Below are 15,313 nucleotides of genomic sequence, written 5' to 3'. Positions count from 1 at the left end.
CCTAAGCTCTGGAAAAGAAAATGAAGAAACAACTCTTTGCCATTGCCTCCGCCTTTTGGATATCTTGCGTTCTTGCGTGGGACGGAAGCGAGAGAGACTGCTCCGCCGCTCCAGTGTGCCTCACGTCCTTCATATGGTGTGACTCGAGTAGTCGCTTGGATGGCTGCTACTACCCCGAGGGGGTCTATCCCGTAGACGGCCATACGAAAGCGACCATCATTGCGCTCGTGATGGAGAACGTGGACCACGTCATCTCTTGGAAAGTCCAGCCCAATCTCAGAGACAGATATCGCACGGCAGAGAGCGTCCGATGGTATATAAAGTGCTGTCTAAAAGAAAGAAAGAAAGGTCAAAAGAGAAAGGTGCTACCGTGCTAATAAATACACAAATGAAATGTCTAGCGTAGCGCGCTAGGCGCGTCAAAGGGCGACCCCCTGTCTCCATCCTACTGCGACAACAGACCAGTCCGCGTCCAGTGGCAGCTAGGGAACAATGTGACGTGGGAAGTCAGTAAGTTGAACCACCACCAGCAGCAGCGCAGCCAAGGGCTCCGTCCTCGACGGCACTACTTCCCCGTCCGCCTTCCACTTCCCAGTTCGCCCGTCGCGCCTGCCATCGTGCTTACCAAAAGAACGCACAAACTAGACACGACAGATACCCAGGTCAAGTTCAACCCCCAGAACATTCTCAGAGCCCTCGCCCCTGGCATCCCGGACACGGGCAACGCCACTACCGCTAGGGCAGCCTACAGCATATTCAACAGCATGGGTAACATCATTACGATCGACCAGCCCGAGACGGCCAAACCCGGTGAAAGACTCGCGTACGACATGTCGAGCCAGTTCATCGTGGCGTCGTACTGGACGAAGGATTTCCTCGACGCCCAGAACCGCATCGGCCACGAGGACGAGTACAACAAGTGGAGGCTGGGCGTCGGCATCGGCGTGGGGCTGGGGTCCCCTATCTTGATGGCCGTCACGGCGATGGCCACTTGGGTCGCGGCGAAAGAAATGGGTATGAAAAGGGGAGAGGCGGGCGCCACTCGGCCCAAGGCTTGAACGTTCGTGGTCGGGGGCGGTTCACATGTATAGTAAATTGAAAGTTAGGGCTCAAACCAAGACGCTGTGGGGAGGAAACCTATGGACTTGAGCTAACTGCTCTTTAACGATACATTATTAGTTTAATAACTCTAGTATTGTGCCTTAGTTTACGCGTAAGCGGTTTTCGTAATCCTTAGTTTTTAATATATATTAATACGAGTTACTTAATACCTTATTAAAAAGACCGTCACACAACATATTTGTTTACTAGCACCGCAAGTGTCCATTTGTTTCGCCACACCTCCTTAGCTTTGGATAGCACCTAACGTATCATCTGACGCTCTCTCTCTCTTGCGGTAACACTTAAGCCGACAAGTACCCGACCGCTTCCTCGACAGAGGTCACCCAAGCCTGCGTCGGGATGACGGCCTCGATGAGAGCGCGATGCACCCCCTGATTCGGATCCCAGCACGCATCCTCCACGACCGTGACGACGAAGTCGAGGTCGGTCCCGTGCGTGGCCGTGCCCAGGACCGCGCCGCTCGTGGCTACGTCGCCGAGGATGAGGTGCTTGATGTTGCTGCCCCGCAGACGAGACACGATCCCATCGTCCACGAGGACAGATCTGTACCCTGGCGGATGCACTGAGACGCTCTCCTTGCTGCCGTCACTTGTGCTGGCGGCGGCGAGGTCGCAATACTCCGCCCCCGAGTCCGTCATGGATGCGAGAAGTGGCCGGTGGACGGTGGCCCAAAGCTCCGTCGCCTTGTTGGTCGGGGGCGGGTCTTGGGCTGTGTCGATAAGGCAGTGCACGATGGTGACGTCGTTCTGGCGGGCCGCGTCCAGCAGAGCCTTGGCCGAACTGACGAGCTTGTCTTTGTGTTCTTGGTCTTGGGCCATGTTGACGAGGACATTCTGGTAGTCAAGCAGCAGTAGGGCTGTTTCCGAAGGTGGGTAGGCGGACGGCTTATAGGCGTTGGCTGCACTCATATTGGTGGTGGGCTGGTGAGAAGTGACGGAGATGAGAAGTTTGAGACACCATCTGCGATATTGGAAAAGAAAGACGAGAAGGGTTGGAAAGGCGAAATAATTGCAAGTCCACATATAACGACATATTTACGAATGCCCATTCCCGCATCCAGGCCAAGCATTACTACAACCAATCCACGAGCCGCAATCCACCGCACCAAAGTGAGCATCCCTTGTCTCTAATGGGACTTGGCCTTCCTTGGTAAAATGTAACCCGGGAAGAATTCCGTACGCACCCCAGAAAATATCTTTGATCTTCAAGCCCAGGACGACCTAGAGCCCACGAGGAAGTTGTGATCCCCTATTTCATAGTCCTCATAATAACGTTCGAATCGAGCTTTACCAATTTCCCTAATATAGAAGCCCGGATCCGTATGAACACCGAGAATCTCTTCTGCTGCTTGCAGTCGGCATGTGCTAGTAAAAGGGGTGCCAGGAAACTCAGCCCAGTCGCGAATCGGTTTATAACGACATCTGCGACGCTTCAAAAGCCCTTTCGCGGCAGGGTAAGGCCTCAGGCCCTGTGCTCCTGCATAGCCTCCACCGGGCGGTGCAGCCAACTAGCGATTTACGCAGCACCGATTCGCCTATTTCGCAGTTTCAGCACGAGGAGCCTGGAGGCGGCAAGGCTCTTTGTTTTTTATTGGTTCCAGGTCACGGCATATCGCGTACCCAGCCAATGCAGCAAACCTGCCGGCCCAGTGCGTGACCTGGGTCAACGTGACATCGTCACCGACGTCGTCCTACACGTTCGGCCTCATGCTGCCCGACGTCTGGAACGCCCGCTTCCTCGCGGTAGGGAACGCCGGATTCTCCGGGGGCATCAACTGGCAAGAAATGGGCGTCGGTGCACGCTACGGCTTTGCCACCATGTCGACCGATACTGGCCACAACTCGACCGGGCAGGACATGACGTGGGCCCTTGGCAACCCCGAGGCCATGAGGGACTGGGCCGGCCGCAGCCTGCACGGCTCGACCGTCGTCGCCAAGAAGATCGTCAAGGGCTACTATTCCAGCAAAGCGCTGGAGCGGTCCTACTACTCGGGATGCTCGACGGGCGGGCGACAGGGCATCAAGTCGGCCCAGGACTACCCCGAGGACTTCGATGGGATCCTCGCTGGCGCACCGGCCTGGTGGTCTACCCGCCGGCAACTGTGGCAGCTCAAGGTCGGCGCCGTCAACCTGCCGGAAGACAGCCCGGGGTACATCCCGCCCACCATGTTTAGTGTCATCAGCGATGAAGTCCTGCAGCAGTGCGACGGGTCCGATGGGATCACCGACGGGATTATCATGAATCCCAAGAAATGCAACCTTCGCCTCGAGAAGCTTCTCTGCACGGTCTAACTAGGCCACAGCTGCAGACACTGCAGCAACTGTACCTGCCCCTGATCGAATTCGATGCCGACGTGCACAAGCTGGAGTATCCGTACCCGAACTTCGGCGTCGGGTCCGAGACGCAGATGCCGGCGTCCTTTGGGCAGGACAACGCGCCGAGCCTGTACGGGACCGACTACGCCGCCAAGTACATATTCGACGACGCCGCGTGGGACTGGCGCACCAACTTCAGCTACGCGACCTTTGTGGAGGCCGACCGGCGGAACCCGGGCGACGTCAACGCGGTGCGCCACGACCTCTCGGCCTTCCACGCGCGGGGCGGGAAGCTGCTCACGTACCACGGCTACGCCGACGGGCTGATCCCGCCGGGGGGCGAGCCGGCTGCTGTACGAGGAGACGTACGCGGCGAACGCCGGGAGCGAGCTCGACGACTTTTACCGACTGTTCTTTGTGCCCGGGATGCAGCACTGCGGGGGCAGCGTGTACGACGCGCCGTGGTACTTTGGGGGGCAGCGGGCAGGGGACGACGCTGACCGACCTGGCCGGGCAGGACGTCTGGCCGCTTCCGGGATTCGGGGACGGGAAACACGATGCGCTGGTGGCGCTGATGGAGTGGGTCGAGAAGAGCCAGGCGCCGGAAAGCATCGTGGCGACCAAGTTCAGGAACGATACCGTCGGGGTGGGGGTGGTGCGGCAGAGGCCGGTCTGCAAGTATCCTGGCCAGGCGCACTATTCGGGCAGTGGGGATATCCACAATGCGACTAATTGGGCATGTAAGCCGTAGCTGGAGGCTTGGCGCATATGTGTATACGGGGTTGTAATAGGGCCGGGGAGGCCGGATAATAACTAAGATGCAACCCCCTCTGGCTGACCCCCCCTCACTGACCCCCCTGATTTTAGATGACTTTGGTGCCCCTGAGCAATAATAATAGTATATAAAGGGGTTAAATTTCACTCGTTTATTAATTGAAATATATTAAACTTTTCGTTTTCTTTTCTTCTTTTTATTAATACTATAATTAATAAAAAAACACGTATTATATAAACGATTTAAACCGTGTTAGCCGGTGGAAATATTAAACGTGCGGCTAAAAACTATAATATTAATAGGGGTACCCTTCGTAATCGAATTAAGGAAAACTTTAGTAAAAAAGAGAAGTACGAGGCTTTATAATTGTTTACCCTTATAAAAGAGACCTTTTTAATTAAATAGGCCCTTTTTTAGGTTAGTTTAAGCTATGTATTAATATATTAACTATTTCGTATATACGCTTAACGTATTTCTTTTATAAAAAGGATCGATTATTTTATTAGTAAACGATAAGTGCACCGTTTTTTAAGATATTATCCGGCTTTTAAGACTATACGTATTAAAGCGATAAATTTCCGGCGTTTTATATATATATTAAACGGGGTTATACGAGGGTTTTTTAATCGGTTTAATATTATTATTATTAGTAGTATACCCTTTCGATTTAAATTTAACGCTAATGAAATAAAAATTAAGATAATAATAAAGGAGGGTATTATAATAATCGAACTTATTACTTATTAAAGTTTAATGCGAAACGATTCGGTTAATCGCGAGTAGGTAATTATTTTAAAGTGTATTAATATTATTAGTAATGTTTTGCCGCTTTTAATTATATTTAAAGGTTAATCGGTTTAATAATAGTGATTTTTTTAAGAAGAGAACGAGGTTAATTATAAGTATAAAAGCTAGGTTTTTAAAGCGTTATTAAAAAAATAAACTTTTAATTTTATAGCCTTAAAATAGTTAAAAAAAAATCTTTATCCCCTTAACGAAGCTTAATAACCTTAATTAATAAAGGCTCTTAATTTTCAATGGATATAAAAATTATATTAACGATAATTTTATATTAATAGTGTTAAAGGCTAAGGTTTAGCTCCTTTATTTATTATTATATAGCTCTTATATACTTTATCCCCTAGATATTAATTATTTTAAGGTTTTAAAAAACAGGTTTCGAAGGGAGCTTAACTTAATATACGCTATTATTAATAGTAGTTACGTTAAGAAGGGGGACTTTTTTTAAGCCTAGGTTAAAATACGTAAAGTAGCTTTCACCTTTAAGGTTATTATTAATAAATAAATAATAATTAATATTTACCCTTTTAATATTAAAAAGCCGATAAATAATAGGCTCCGGCGCTTTAATATAATACGAGCTATTAACGAGACTATTACCGCTAAGGATGCGCGCTAGCCGGCCGAACCGAAAGCTAAAAGGATTAAAACGCCGAAAAATAACCGGTAGGTTAAAAATTTAAAGGTTACGATACTTAGTATAAAAGTTACCACCGGTAATTTAATTAAAAGGTTACTATAAAAACAGCTTGGTAAGAGTATTAATAATTTAACGGCTCGAATCGGCCGGTTAAAATAAAAAAAGGCCGGTTTAAAAGTAGATGTAAAAAAAATAAAGGTTTAACAAAGGAGGAAGGTTAATAAGGACCTTAATAAGGGCTTTATTTATATAGTAAATTTTAAGGAGGTTTAAAAAGACGTTAAAAAAGGAAAGCTAAGGAAAAAGCCGAAAAAGGTGCCGGTAAAGTAATAAAAATTAATGTAAATCGAGCTAGTAATAAGAGTAATTCTATTATAATACGTACAAGCCGAAATAAACCTTAAAATACAGTGTGTGTTACTTAATTAACCTATCTATTAATGTTATTATTAATTTTTATATCTATTTTAGGGGGTCAGTGAGGGGGGGGTCAGCCAGAGGGGGTTGCATCTTAGGGTTTAAACCAACCTGGCAAGTAATTACAAGCATTCAAAAAGAGTTCATCTGGAATCAGGTAGTAATGACTCAGCTCCAAACCATATTATTAAGGTATACTCACCAAGTAAGGCATAGCGACTTTTCACCATGTTACCCCTTACTTGGGTCCGGGTATATCTATTTGGCCGGTAGCCCGTAGACCCCGCGCCACGCAATCCGTAGCCTGACACCTGTTGCAATACATTCACCGCCAACATGCCGAGGATCCCAGTTCTGCTCTATTCCTGCCTTTCCGCCCTGCAATGCCTAGTCGTCAACGGCCAGGCCTCGTCCGAGCCATCGTATGATTACATTGTCGCCGGTGCCGGCGCTGCCGGTATCGTCGTTGCACAGCGGTTCGCCGAGACCGGAGCGTCGGTGCTTTTGCTCGAGCGCGGCGGCCCCTCCACCTTCGCGACCGGCGGGACCTCGACCGTGTCCTGGAACGACACGGCCACCATCTACGACATACCGGCCTACGGGCACCAGCTTAACTTCATTCCCGAAGCAGACGGCGTCTGGTGCTCCGATACGCCGGGCCTGGCCGGTTGCATCCTGGGCGGCGGCTCCGTCGTCAACGGGCTGCAGTGGGTCAAGCCGGCCACGTGGGATTTCGAGGATTTCCCGGCGGGCTGGAAGTGGGACAATGTCGCGACGGCGGCGGCCCGACTGTACGAGAGGAACCCGGGGACATCGCTGCCGTCGGCGGATGGGAAATACTACGACCAGGCGGCCTACCAGATCCTGACGAAACAGCTGGCTCCCTACGGTTGGAGGGAGGTAGATTCGTTGGTAGAGCCTGATGCTAAGGATAAGACGTACTATCACCCTGCAGATAATGTGAGTAACCCCCTAACTACAAATCCGTATAATCTGGATTATTCCCTGATTGGCTGATATGGTGAACTTCGTACTGACCTCGTGGCTGCAGGTTCAAGACGGTCTTCGTTCTGGCCCAGTGCGGACTTACCTCCCTCTTGCCGAGGCGAAGAAGAACTTTAAGCTTCAGCTTAATACGAAAGTCATCCGCGCCGTGCGAACGAACGCGACCATTACCGGCGTCGAAGTCGAAGACGCCAGCGGCTCTCGGCAGATCGTTCGACTTGCCCAGGGCGGCAAAGTCATCCTTTCCGCGGGCGCCATGTCGACACCTCGCCTTCTGTTCAACTCGGGAATCGGCCCGGCGGAGCAAATTCGTGTTGTGCAGCAATCCAAGACAACCAATGTGACGCTGCCGGATGAGTTGCAATGGATCAACCTCCCCGTCGGGAAGAATATCCAAGACCACCCGCTCTTCCGCCTCGTGTGGAACGTCACGGACCCGGACCTCAGCAAACTGACCTCCCTCTCCACTGCTCAATTCCTCAACCCCACCGCCGAGCAGGTCGAGCAATTCGCCAAGGGCTCCGGCCCCCTAGTCCAAGGCTCGATCCGCCTGAACCTGTGGCAGAAGATCACGAACCAGGACGGCAGCGTCCGCTACATCGAGTCGATGAACTTCGTGCGCGCCAACGGGACCGTGCTGATGGGCGCCACGCTCACCCACGGCGCCGACTCGCGCGGCGAGCTCGGCATTTATCCGAACGGGACGACGTACTTTGTTAAGCAGCCCCTGCTGCAGACCGCGGGCGACCGGGAGGCCGTGGAAAACTTCTTCCGGCAGATACTCGACTATGCGCGGGGGCCGGAGAGTGTGCTGGAGTACTCGCGGGGCGGGCGGGACGCGACGGTCGAGGACCTGTGGGCCGGCGGCTGGGACTCGGCGCGGCACTTTGTTGGGTCCGCGAGGCTTGGCGATGATGATGGGCGGGGAGACGGGCGGGGCTGCTGTCGTTGACGTGGACGCCCGGGTTTATGGGACTGAGAATTTGTTCGTTGTTGACGCGTCGGTCATTCCATCGCTCCCGACGGGAAACTCCATGGCGATCACTATGGTGGTTGCTGAGCGCGCGGCCGAGAGAATTCTGGCGCTGGGCAAGGCGAAGCGGTAATGGAAAGGGGTGTTGTAATAGTGGGCGGATCCAAGCACAGTTGAGCTACACCAGATAGGGGAAAAGTACTGTAATTCCAAATCAGGCCATATGGACTAATTAAGTCTTCTAAGCGCTTACTACCCACGCCGTCCAATCGCTTATGGCGGGCCAGTTATTCGCGGTCAAAGACGACATTCTTGAATGGCAACACGCCGGACGTATTCGAATTGTGCGGACATATGATTCCAAATCACTGACACATAAACATATTTAAATAGCTCGGATCTCGCCTTGAGCCATGTCGTCAACCGTTTCACGCACAGAGATCAAATGCTTATAAATCTACTGGAGAAGCCCATTATGGAGTCAGGTGCAAGTCGAATGCCATTAACAAGATGCCGTTCCGTGTGCTAACACCTCAATCGTCTCCAGGGTTCTAGCAAATGCCAAACGTTGCACATCGCCATCGTCGGGGCCGGCATCGGCGGCCTGACCTGCGCGATCGCCTGCCGCCGGATGAACAAGAATTTGAAGGTCACCGTCTTCGAACGCTCGGTCGAGGTCCTCTCGCTGGGGGCGGGCATCCATATCCCGCCCAACGCGGGCCGGGTGCTTGCCCACCTGGATCTCCTCGACAAGGTCAAGAAGGAGGCCGGCGGCTACCAGCTGGACCACTTTACTCTGCGCCGATATGAAGACGGGCAGGTTCTGGCTGGTAAGCCGGTGAAGGAGAGGGTAGGGCGGGAGTATGGTGCTGAGTGGATGTAAGTGGAATTTTGAGGAACGTGTTGTTGGCTGGGATGGGATGGGAGCCTGGGAATTCTACATTATCTGAGTTAAGCTGACAGCAAGTGAAAAGAGCTATTCACCGAGGCGACTATCATAAGCTCTTGCTTTCTGAAGCGAGGCAACTTGGTGCAGAGGTTGTGACCGGTGCGGAATTCATCGGCGTTGAGCCGTCACAATCGGGCCAAGAGGTTGTGGTCTTGAAAGATGGAAGACGCGTCGAAGCAGACGTGGTAATTGGCGCGGACGGTAATTACAGTCAACTGACCTCTCCGGACCTACACGCGCCCGGATTGAGGCCATGGCTGACGATGCTACCTTAGGATTATGGTCTTCGTTGCGAGAAGTCGTTCTGGGACGTCCCTTCTCGCCAGCAGAGACGGATAATATGGCGTACCGAGGAACATTTTCCCGCAATAAGCTGCTCAGCCTGGGGAATGAGAAGATCAACAGGATCATAGAGCAGCTGGACCTGCAGGTCTGGCTCGGGCCGGGGAAGCATGCTGTCTTCTACCCCTTGAGGAATAAGACAGAATACAACTTGGTCTTGATGTGAGTTGCAAAGCCTCTTTGGTCTCCAGGGCGGTGCCGTTGACAGCTTCCTACAGAGTAGCGGATGATTTGGCCAAAGGCGTCAAGGTAGCCTCGAGCAGTCTGGAGGAGATGAATGCCCACTTTGATGGCTGGGATCCAATGTTAGTAGCTCATTATTTGTCTTGAATCCTGCAAATACTGATCCAGCCAACTCACTCATAGCCTGAAAGACATCATCTCGTGCCAGAGCACGGCCTTGAAGTGGAAGCTCCTTCACTTTGAAAGTCTCGACAAGTGGACCAAGGTATGTGCTGTAGACGTTCTCTATTCTCGTCGATCTTTGGAGATACCCATGTACCCCGTTTGCTAAGCCGCAGATCTTAAACAGGGGCTCATCGCGCTGTTGGGGGATGCAACGCACCCCACCCTGCCGTACCAAGGCCAAGGCGCCGCCATGGCTGTCGAGGACGGCGCGGTCCTGGGCCAGCTGCTGGCGGCATCGCTGGAGAAGAAGTGTGTGCCGGCGGATCCCGAGGGGAAGGGAGAGTACCTTGCCGCGCTCCTGCGCCTGTACCAAGATCTGCGCAAGCGGCGGACCGAGACCAACGTCGCCGGCGCCGTGGACACGCGGCACTACTACCATCTGGCCGACGGCGAGGAGCAGCGGCGGCGCGATGCGGAGCTGGCGGCGCTGTCGGGCACTGGGTGGCAGGGGAACTGCTCTTTCGATTGGGGCGATGCGGAGTACCAAAGGAGTCTGCTGGGGTTTGATGTTATCGCCGATGGCAAGGACAAGTTTGACGAGTGGCTTTCCAGGAGGCAGGAGCAAACGAGAGCCTCCGTTAAATGAGGCAATCGACCTGGGGATGGAACCAGCGGTTTCACTTGTGGCATGACCGCAAAATACCTACTTAGGCAACGAGACATCGTACACTGGCGAGCAGTGTTGACAAGAAAGGCTTACATATAGAACAAGAGCTTGTCATTCCGTGTTTGTACGTACAGCGCGGCCTCACCCCTCACGGGTCTCCGTTGATTGCATGTGACAAGTTGAAGGCGCTGTTTGTCAAGTCACAGAAGGCCCTGTAAAGTGATCCCATAGCAAGCAAATACCAACCAGGACACACGTGTGTACACAATCAGGCCATATATCCAGTTGAAACTGTTCCTGAGGCGAACATGACAACCACAGCGACGCCGTTTTCTCCCCGCCCCACCCCCGCTGAGACCCTGCTAAAACTCCAGCTAAGTCACTAAAGTCAAGCACCGACACCGACTCCAAAGACAGACTGACCCCCCCAAAGCCCCCCTGGATTCCCAAGCTCGCCAACCAGAGATTTTGCATTTGGGATCCAGCCCAATCAGGCCTGTAGCCCAGCTCGTCCACAGCCCACTTTGGGACACTGCACCCTTCCCAGCAAGACAGACGACCCCGAATCAACAGCAGCCAATTCCTCGTCCGCCGGCGCCAACTCAAAAAAGCTGTCTAGAGAGAAAACATGTCGCCGCCAGTTGCTACGTTTAACGGCAAGGACTTTTTCGGTAAGTTTTTCTCTCCTTACATACACCCTGCTCACTTTCAGCCCGTCGACCTTCCCGAGACATGGTTTCGCAGACAATTGACAAGATCTTCCCAGACCCGGGTGTCGTTGCCGCTCCCAAAACCTCGGGGCCATGGTCGGTCGATAAGGTGCTGGCGACGGTCCAGCCCTCGCCGCCAGTCGAGGGCACCGACTCGCCAGTTCCATTCTTCCACCTCCTCGAGCGCCTCAAAACCAACAAACGCGAAGGATGGCGCCGATTCGGCATCGAAAGGTTAGTTGTCACCACCGCCAGTCGCGATTGTCGCAAAGTCGGTGTCTGTCTATGCGCCTATACTAACCTGCACCTATCGACAGGGGTGAATCCATCTCCGACCACATGTACCGCATGTCCCTCATGAGCATGTTCTGCCCTCCCGAGCTCGCCGCCAAGATCGACCTGGGCAAGTGCATGAAGATGTGCCTGGTGCACGACATGGCCGAGTCGATCGTCGGCGACATCACCCCCGTGGACGGCGTGCCGAAGCCGGAGAAGAGCCGCCGCGAGGCCGAGACGATGGACTACATTGCGCACCGGCTGCTGGGCAAGGTGCACGGGGGCGTGACGGGGCGGGAGATCCGGGCGATCTGGCAGGAGTACGAGGACTCGCAGACGCTCGACAGCCTGTTCGTCCACGACATCGACAAGATGGAGCTGCTCTGCCAGATGGTCGAGTACGAGAAGCGCTGCGGCAAGGACCTCGACCTGGGCGAGTTCGCCTACGTCGCGACCAAGATGGTGCTGCCCGAGACCAAGAAGTGGGCCGACGAGGTGCTGGCCGAGCGCGACGCCTTTTGGAAGGGCAAGGATCATGTGGTGCACGGGGAGCTCGGTGTCAATGGCGGTGTGCAGGACAAGAAGCACGAGCAGCAGGACGCTTATTATTCGCGCGAAGCTTGAAGCGCGGCGGCTGCTGCTTCTTTCTTCTCCCTGCTACCGTGGACGCACGCAGCCATCTCGGTCCAACTTCAGGAAAAAGAAAAAAAAAAAAATCATCGAACCAACCCCTCCAAGCTGCAGCTTTCTAGGTTCGTCGACCTGGAGCATGTGAACGGTGCAGATCATCAGCATCCCACCGCCCACCTAACTACTTACCCCTGGAGTTGTTCGCGCCTATTTCGCTATATGTTTAAAATGCGCGGAAAGACTGCTAGACTAGAGTAGATTAATGAAGTGAACGAATTGGACACAAATGCCATGTTGTGTGACCTGGATGCTGTTAATTGGTTATGCCTTCTATGTTTTTGGGGAATGCCCCGCGATGCGGCATGCCCCTCGCTGCTGTTGTTGCTTTTTATCAGTGGTGTCACCACCCACTGACCAACTGTCCGCCGCCGCTTTGTAGCGGGGCACTTATTTTTTTGACAAGCACCTGGCACCTGGGCACCTCCTAAAAACCTACGCAAGGCTGTTTATGGCAAGGCGGCTTGGCGGCTCATGTGGCCCGGGCAACGCTACCTCAACAAATACATAAATTCAATTTGCAGCCCTGCCGCCTATCAACGGAAGAAGCCACGAGGGCGGCGGATCTCTCGCATCGTGAAAGTGCCATCTCAGGGGTCCCGTTGTTAAAAGGGGTAGTCCCCGAATTTCTGTTGTTCGCGCGACTGACCATTGGAGCGCGTCCCGTGCGATCGGGTTCGCGAAGGCTCTTTTTTCCTCCCCTGCGTACCAACCTCTGAACATACACACCGACTCAACTAGCCTACGTCACATCACCAGCATTTGAACTGATCGACAGAAGGACCTGGGTTCAAGAACTCGGTGACGAACAGATCTTTTTCCCCCTGCGAGCTGTCACTTTCCACCCCTCTGGCGCGTTGTATCTTGCGCATCCGACTAGTCGTAGAATCCCATCCAAACACGCACGCATCGGTCAAATCTGACAGGGACCACGATTGAATGACAGCACCAGCAAACTAGGGGGGCCGCCAACCAACTGTACCGTACCTCGTCATCGAGACCAAGCCAACTTTCCTTTTAGCACAGGCATCCATTCACCAGCTCAAGCAACAGAATCAGCCAATCCCGCTTTTGACCTCTGTTGTTGGCGTTAATTGAAAATCGAAGAACCCACAGCTTCCAGTGGCTGAAGCTGTCCCGTTTCCATCATCAAAAATCATCTTGCAACCTGCGACGCCCTTTCCCCCACAGTCGGGTGGTTGATCACGAGGCACTACTACCCCAACATTCGACGGACGCCAGAACTCTATTCCCGCACAGCCAGCCAGCCAGCCCTCCGTTCTACTCCGCGACGAACGGGAACCCGAGCGCACCCAGCCTCGTCCGTTCCATCTATTCGCACCGCCGGCGCAGCTTCAGCTCCATCGGAACAGCGGAGCCTGGCGAATAACATCAGACGGGAAATTTCGGCGGAGTCTACGCACTGGTTCACACGAAGAACTTCCCGCAAGTCAGTGAACCCAAAAGGAACGGCCGCGGTTCTGCGCGCAATCAGAAACCCGATCGAGGCCCGTCTCCCGGCCACAGCTGTCTTAGACACAAGGCACGTCGCAATGTCCTTTGGGCCTCAAGTCGCCATGTCGGGAGCTTTCCATTTTGAGTCCCCCAACGGAGCGTCGCCCATGTCCGGCGCCCACGCTGGCATCTTTCAACCTCCCATGTCACCCTCAACATCGAGTTCGGTCTACTTGTCAAAATCGAACGGAAGTCTCGCCTCAGACGCACAAACGCCAGCCCCTAACGTAAATCGCAAGCGCCTGCGTCACGGAGAAATGACCCCCTCGCACGATGGGATGATGAATGGCGGCTATAATACAAACGACAGAATGGGGCAGAGGAGGATAAGCGGCGGAACAGAGATACGATACACACTTGGAGGTCAAATTGAAACGCCCAACGGAATGGTACAAAATCAACTGGGTGGGGATATGGAATCCAGCACGTATTCTGATGTCGACTACAGGCGTGCTCTGGGTTCCCAACGCGCGCACGATGAAAATGACTCGACAATGCCAGGGCAAAACAGAACAGACATTCCGATGGAGCCAGAGCCAGCCCAACCTACAGGATGGTTGAGCGCGTTTGCCCTTAACACCATAGGAGGTGTTGTGGGTAAGGTCTGGGAATTCTGCAAAACGGGTGCATTCCGAGGGTTTTACGCAGGAGGCGGCAGAGCTTTCGATGCTCAAGCGAACCCCCTGCCAGGTAACGATGAAGCCTTCCAGATGGCCCTGGAGTACGGACATAGCCCGGCCCCGACCCCGGCCGCCGTTCCCGAATCAGATTATACCCCGTTCTACTACGAACAGGAGCCCGATTCGACTCCGCCGCCAGCCGCTAAGAGGCGCCAGATCTCCGCAAACACCCCTAGCGATGAGCTACGGAAGAACTGGGTCATGGTCAACGAACCTGCCGAGCAAATGACCCCACCCGCCCCGGTATCACACCATTCGATGGATCGGCCGTCCTCGGCACTACAGAACCGGCCCAGCATACCTCGTCGCATAAGTAAGCCAGTCAGTAGATTGAGCACCGCACCGAACCTCAACCGCCGGCACTCGGGCCGTATCAGCCATGCTGGAGACCCTTCCCTTACCTTCCGTGAGCCGGCAAGTTTTGCTGGACCACGCTCTATGATACCCGCCTCCATGATACCCGCCCCCGAGAGGCCGTCTACACCTACACCCAGCAGACTTCCTATCGCAAGCCGGCCACAGTCGCCGGCGTTCTACACACCATCGCCACGACAGCCATCGCGGATTCCTAGTCCTAGCCCTCACATCCTGCGTGGTAACCACCGGCGGAATCACAGCGCCGCCTCGGCCGCCTCTGTGGGTTTGGCCGCAACGCCGGCGACTGGCAAGGCGGGCCCGGTGAGAAGGCGAGAGACTCTGGTGGAAGAGGTTAGCCCGCGACTAGACCCCGAAGCCCAGGAGATGGTGGCGCGGCGACTGCGTGAAGAGCGTGCGGCGGATGCGCGGATTAACGATTTCAACGCACGGCTGCAGGCTATGATCCGGCAAGGCCAGGAAGCATTGGGCACGAGTTTTGAGGGTGGGGGCCAGATGGATTACGGCGGCAGCACGAATCATTGGGACGACGAGTACTAAACGATCCTCGTGCGTGCGTGGGCTGCGCTACGTTGCCTTTTTCTGTGTTTTTGACGCATTCTCCTGGAGCGGCTAATTCTGTATGCGATTCATAGCTGGCGTTGGCGGTGGGCTCATTCTCTTGTCTTTATTGCAGGGTGTTCGGCTCAATTTGGCGTTCTTGATGACTCGTGCCG

General features: G+C 53.7%; 8 protein-coding genes across 8 annotated transcripts; 7 read left to right on the top strand and 1 right to left on the bottom strand.

Moving 5' to 3' along the window:
* Nucleotides 1–764: 764 nt before the first annotated feature.
* PG986_005779 (uncharacterized protein) lies at nucleotides 765–1,058 on the top strand (the record flags this gene model as incomplete). Its single annotated transcript, XM_066842001.1, has 1 exon — nucleotides 765–1,058. One exon carries the CDS (start codon nucleotides 765–767, stop codon nucleotides 1,056–1,058), a length of 294 nt encoding a protein of 97 aa, XP_066701863.1.
* Nucleotides 1,059–1,403: 345 nt separating this feature from the next.
* Nucleotides 1,404–2,030, bottom strand: PG986_005778 (uncharacterized protein; the record flags this gene model as incomplete). Its single annotated transcript, XM_066842000.1, has 1 exon — nucleotides 1,404–2,030. The coding sequence occupies one exon, from the start codon at nucleotides 2,028–2,030 to the stop codon at nucleotides 1,404–1,406; it is 627 nt and encodes a 208-aa protein (XP_066701862.1).
* Nucleotides 2,031–2,828: 798 nt separating this feature from the next.
* On the top strand, nucleotides 2,829–4,188 carry PG986_005777 (uncharacterized protein; the record flags this gene model as incomplete). Its single annotated transcript, XM_066841999.1, has 3 exons — nucleotides 2,829–3,407; nucleotides 3,431–3,802; nucleotides 3,925–4,188. 3 exons carry the CDS (start codon nucleotides 2,829–2,831, stop codon nucleotides 4,186–4,188), a joined length of 1,215 nt encoding a protein of 404 aa, XP_066701861.1.
* A 2,218-nt stretch (nucleotides 4,189–6,406) lies between these two features.
* On the top strand, nucleotides 6,407–8,181 carry PG986_005776 (FAD/NAD(P)-binding domain-containing protein; the record flags this gene model as incomplete). The annotated part of the gene is made up of 3 exons (XM_066841998.1): nucleotides 6,407–7,030; nucleotides 7,122–7,964; nucleotides 8,005–8,181. 3 exons carry the CDS (start codon nucleotides 6,407–6,409, stop codon nucleotides 8,179–8,181), a joined length of 1,644 nt encoding a protein of 547 aa, XP_066701860.1.
* A 377-nt stretch (nucleotides 8,182–8,558) lies between these two features.
* PG986_005775 (uncharacterized protein) lies at nucleotides 8,559–8,931 on the top strand (the record flags this gene model as incomplete). Its single annotated transcript, XM_066841997.1, has 2 exons — nucleotides 8,559–8,570; nucleotides 8,596–8,931. The coding sequence occupies 2 exons, from the start codon at nucleotides 8,559–8,561 to the stop codon at nucleotides 8,929–8,931; spliced, it is 348 nt and encodes a 115-aa protein (XP_066701859.1).
* A 406-nt stretch (nucleotides 8,932–9,337) lies between these two features.
* PG986_005774 (uncharacterized protein) lies at nucleotides 9,338–10,333 on the top strand (the record flags this gene model as incomplete). The annotated part of the gene is made up of 4 exons (XM_066841996.1): nucleotides 9,338–9,501; nucleotides 9,558–9,644; nucleotides 9,706–9,787; nucleotides 9,872–10,333. 4 exons carry the CDS (start codon nucleotides 9,338–9,340, stop codon nucleotides 10,331–10,333), a joined length of 795 nt encoding a protein of 264 aa, XP_066701858.1.
* A 649-nt stretch (nucleotides 10,334–10,982) lies between these two features.
* PG986_005773 (hydrolase-HD superfamily) lies at nucleotides 10,983–11,964 on the top strand (the record flags this gene model as incomplete). Its single annotated transcript, XM_066841995.1, has 3 exons — nucleotides 10,983–11,025; nucleotides 11,121–11,298; nucleotides 11,382–11,964. The coding sequence occupies 3 exons, from the start codon at nucleotides 10,983–10,985 to the stop codon at nucleotides 11,962–11,964; spliced, it is 804 nt and encodes a 267-aa protein (XP_066701857.1).
* A 1,616-nt stretch (nucleotides 11,965–13,580) lies between these two features.
* On the top strand, nucleotides 13,581–15,137 carry PG986_005772 (uncharacterized protein; the record flags this gene model as incomplete). The annotated part of the gene is made up of 1 exon (XM_066841994.1): nucleotides 13,581–15,137. One exon carries the CDS (start codon nucleotides 13,581–13,583, stop codon nucleotides 15,135–15,137), a length of 1,557 nt encoding a protein of 518 aa, XP_066701856.1.
* Nucleotides 15,138–15,313: the final 176 nt, after the last annotated feature.

Source organism: Apiospora aurea (assembly GCF_038362705.1).
Source record: "Apiospora aurea strain CBS 24483 chromosome Unknown utg000004l_segment0_segment0, whole genome shotgun sequence".
NCBI lineage: Eukaryota > Fungi > Ascomycota > Sordariomycetes > Amphisphaeriales > Apiosporaceae > Apiospora > Apiospora aurea.
The sequence above is the reverse complement of the archived record's forward strand: the minus strand, read 5'-3'. Positions and strand labels throughout refer to the sequence as shown.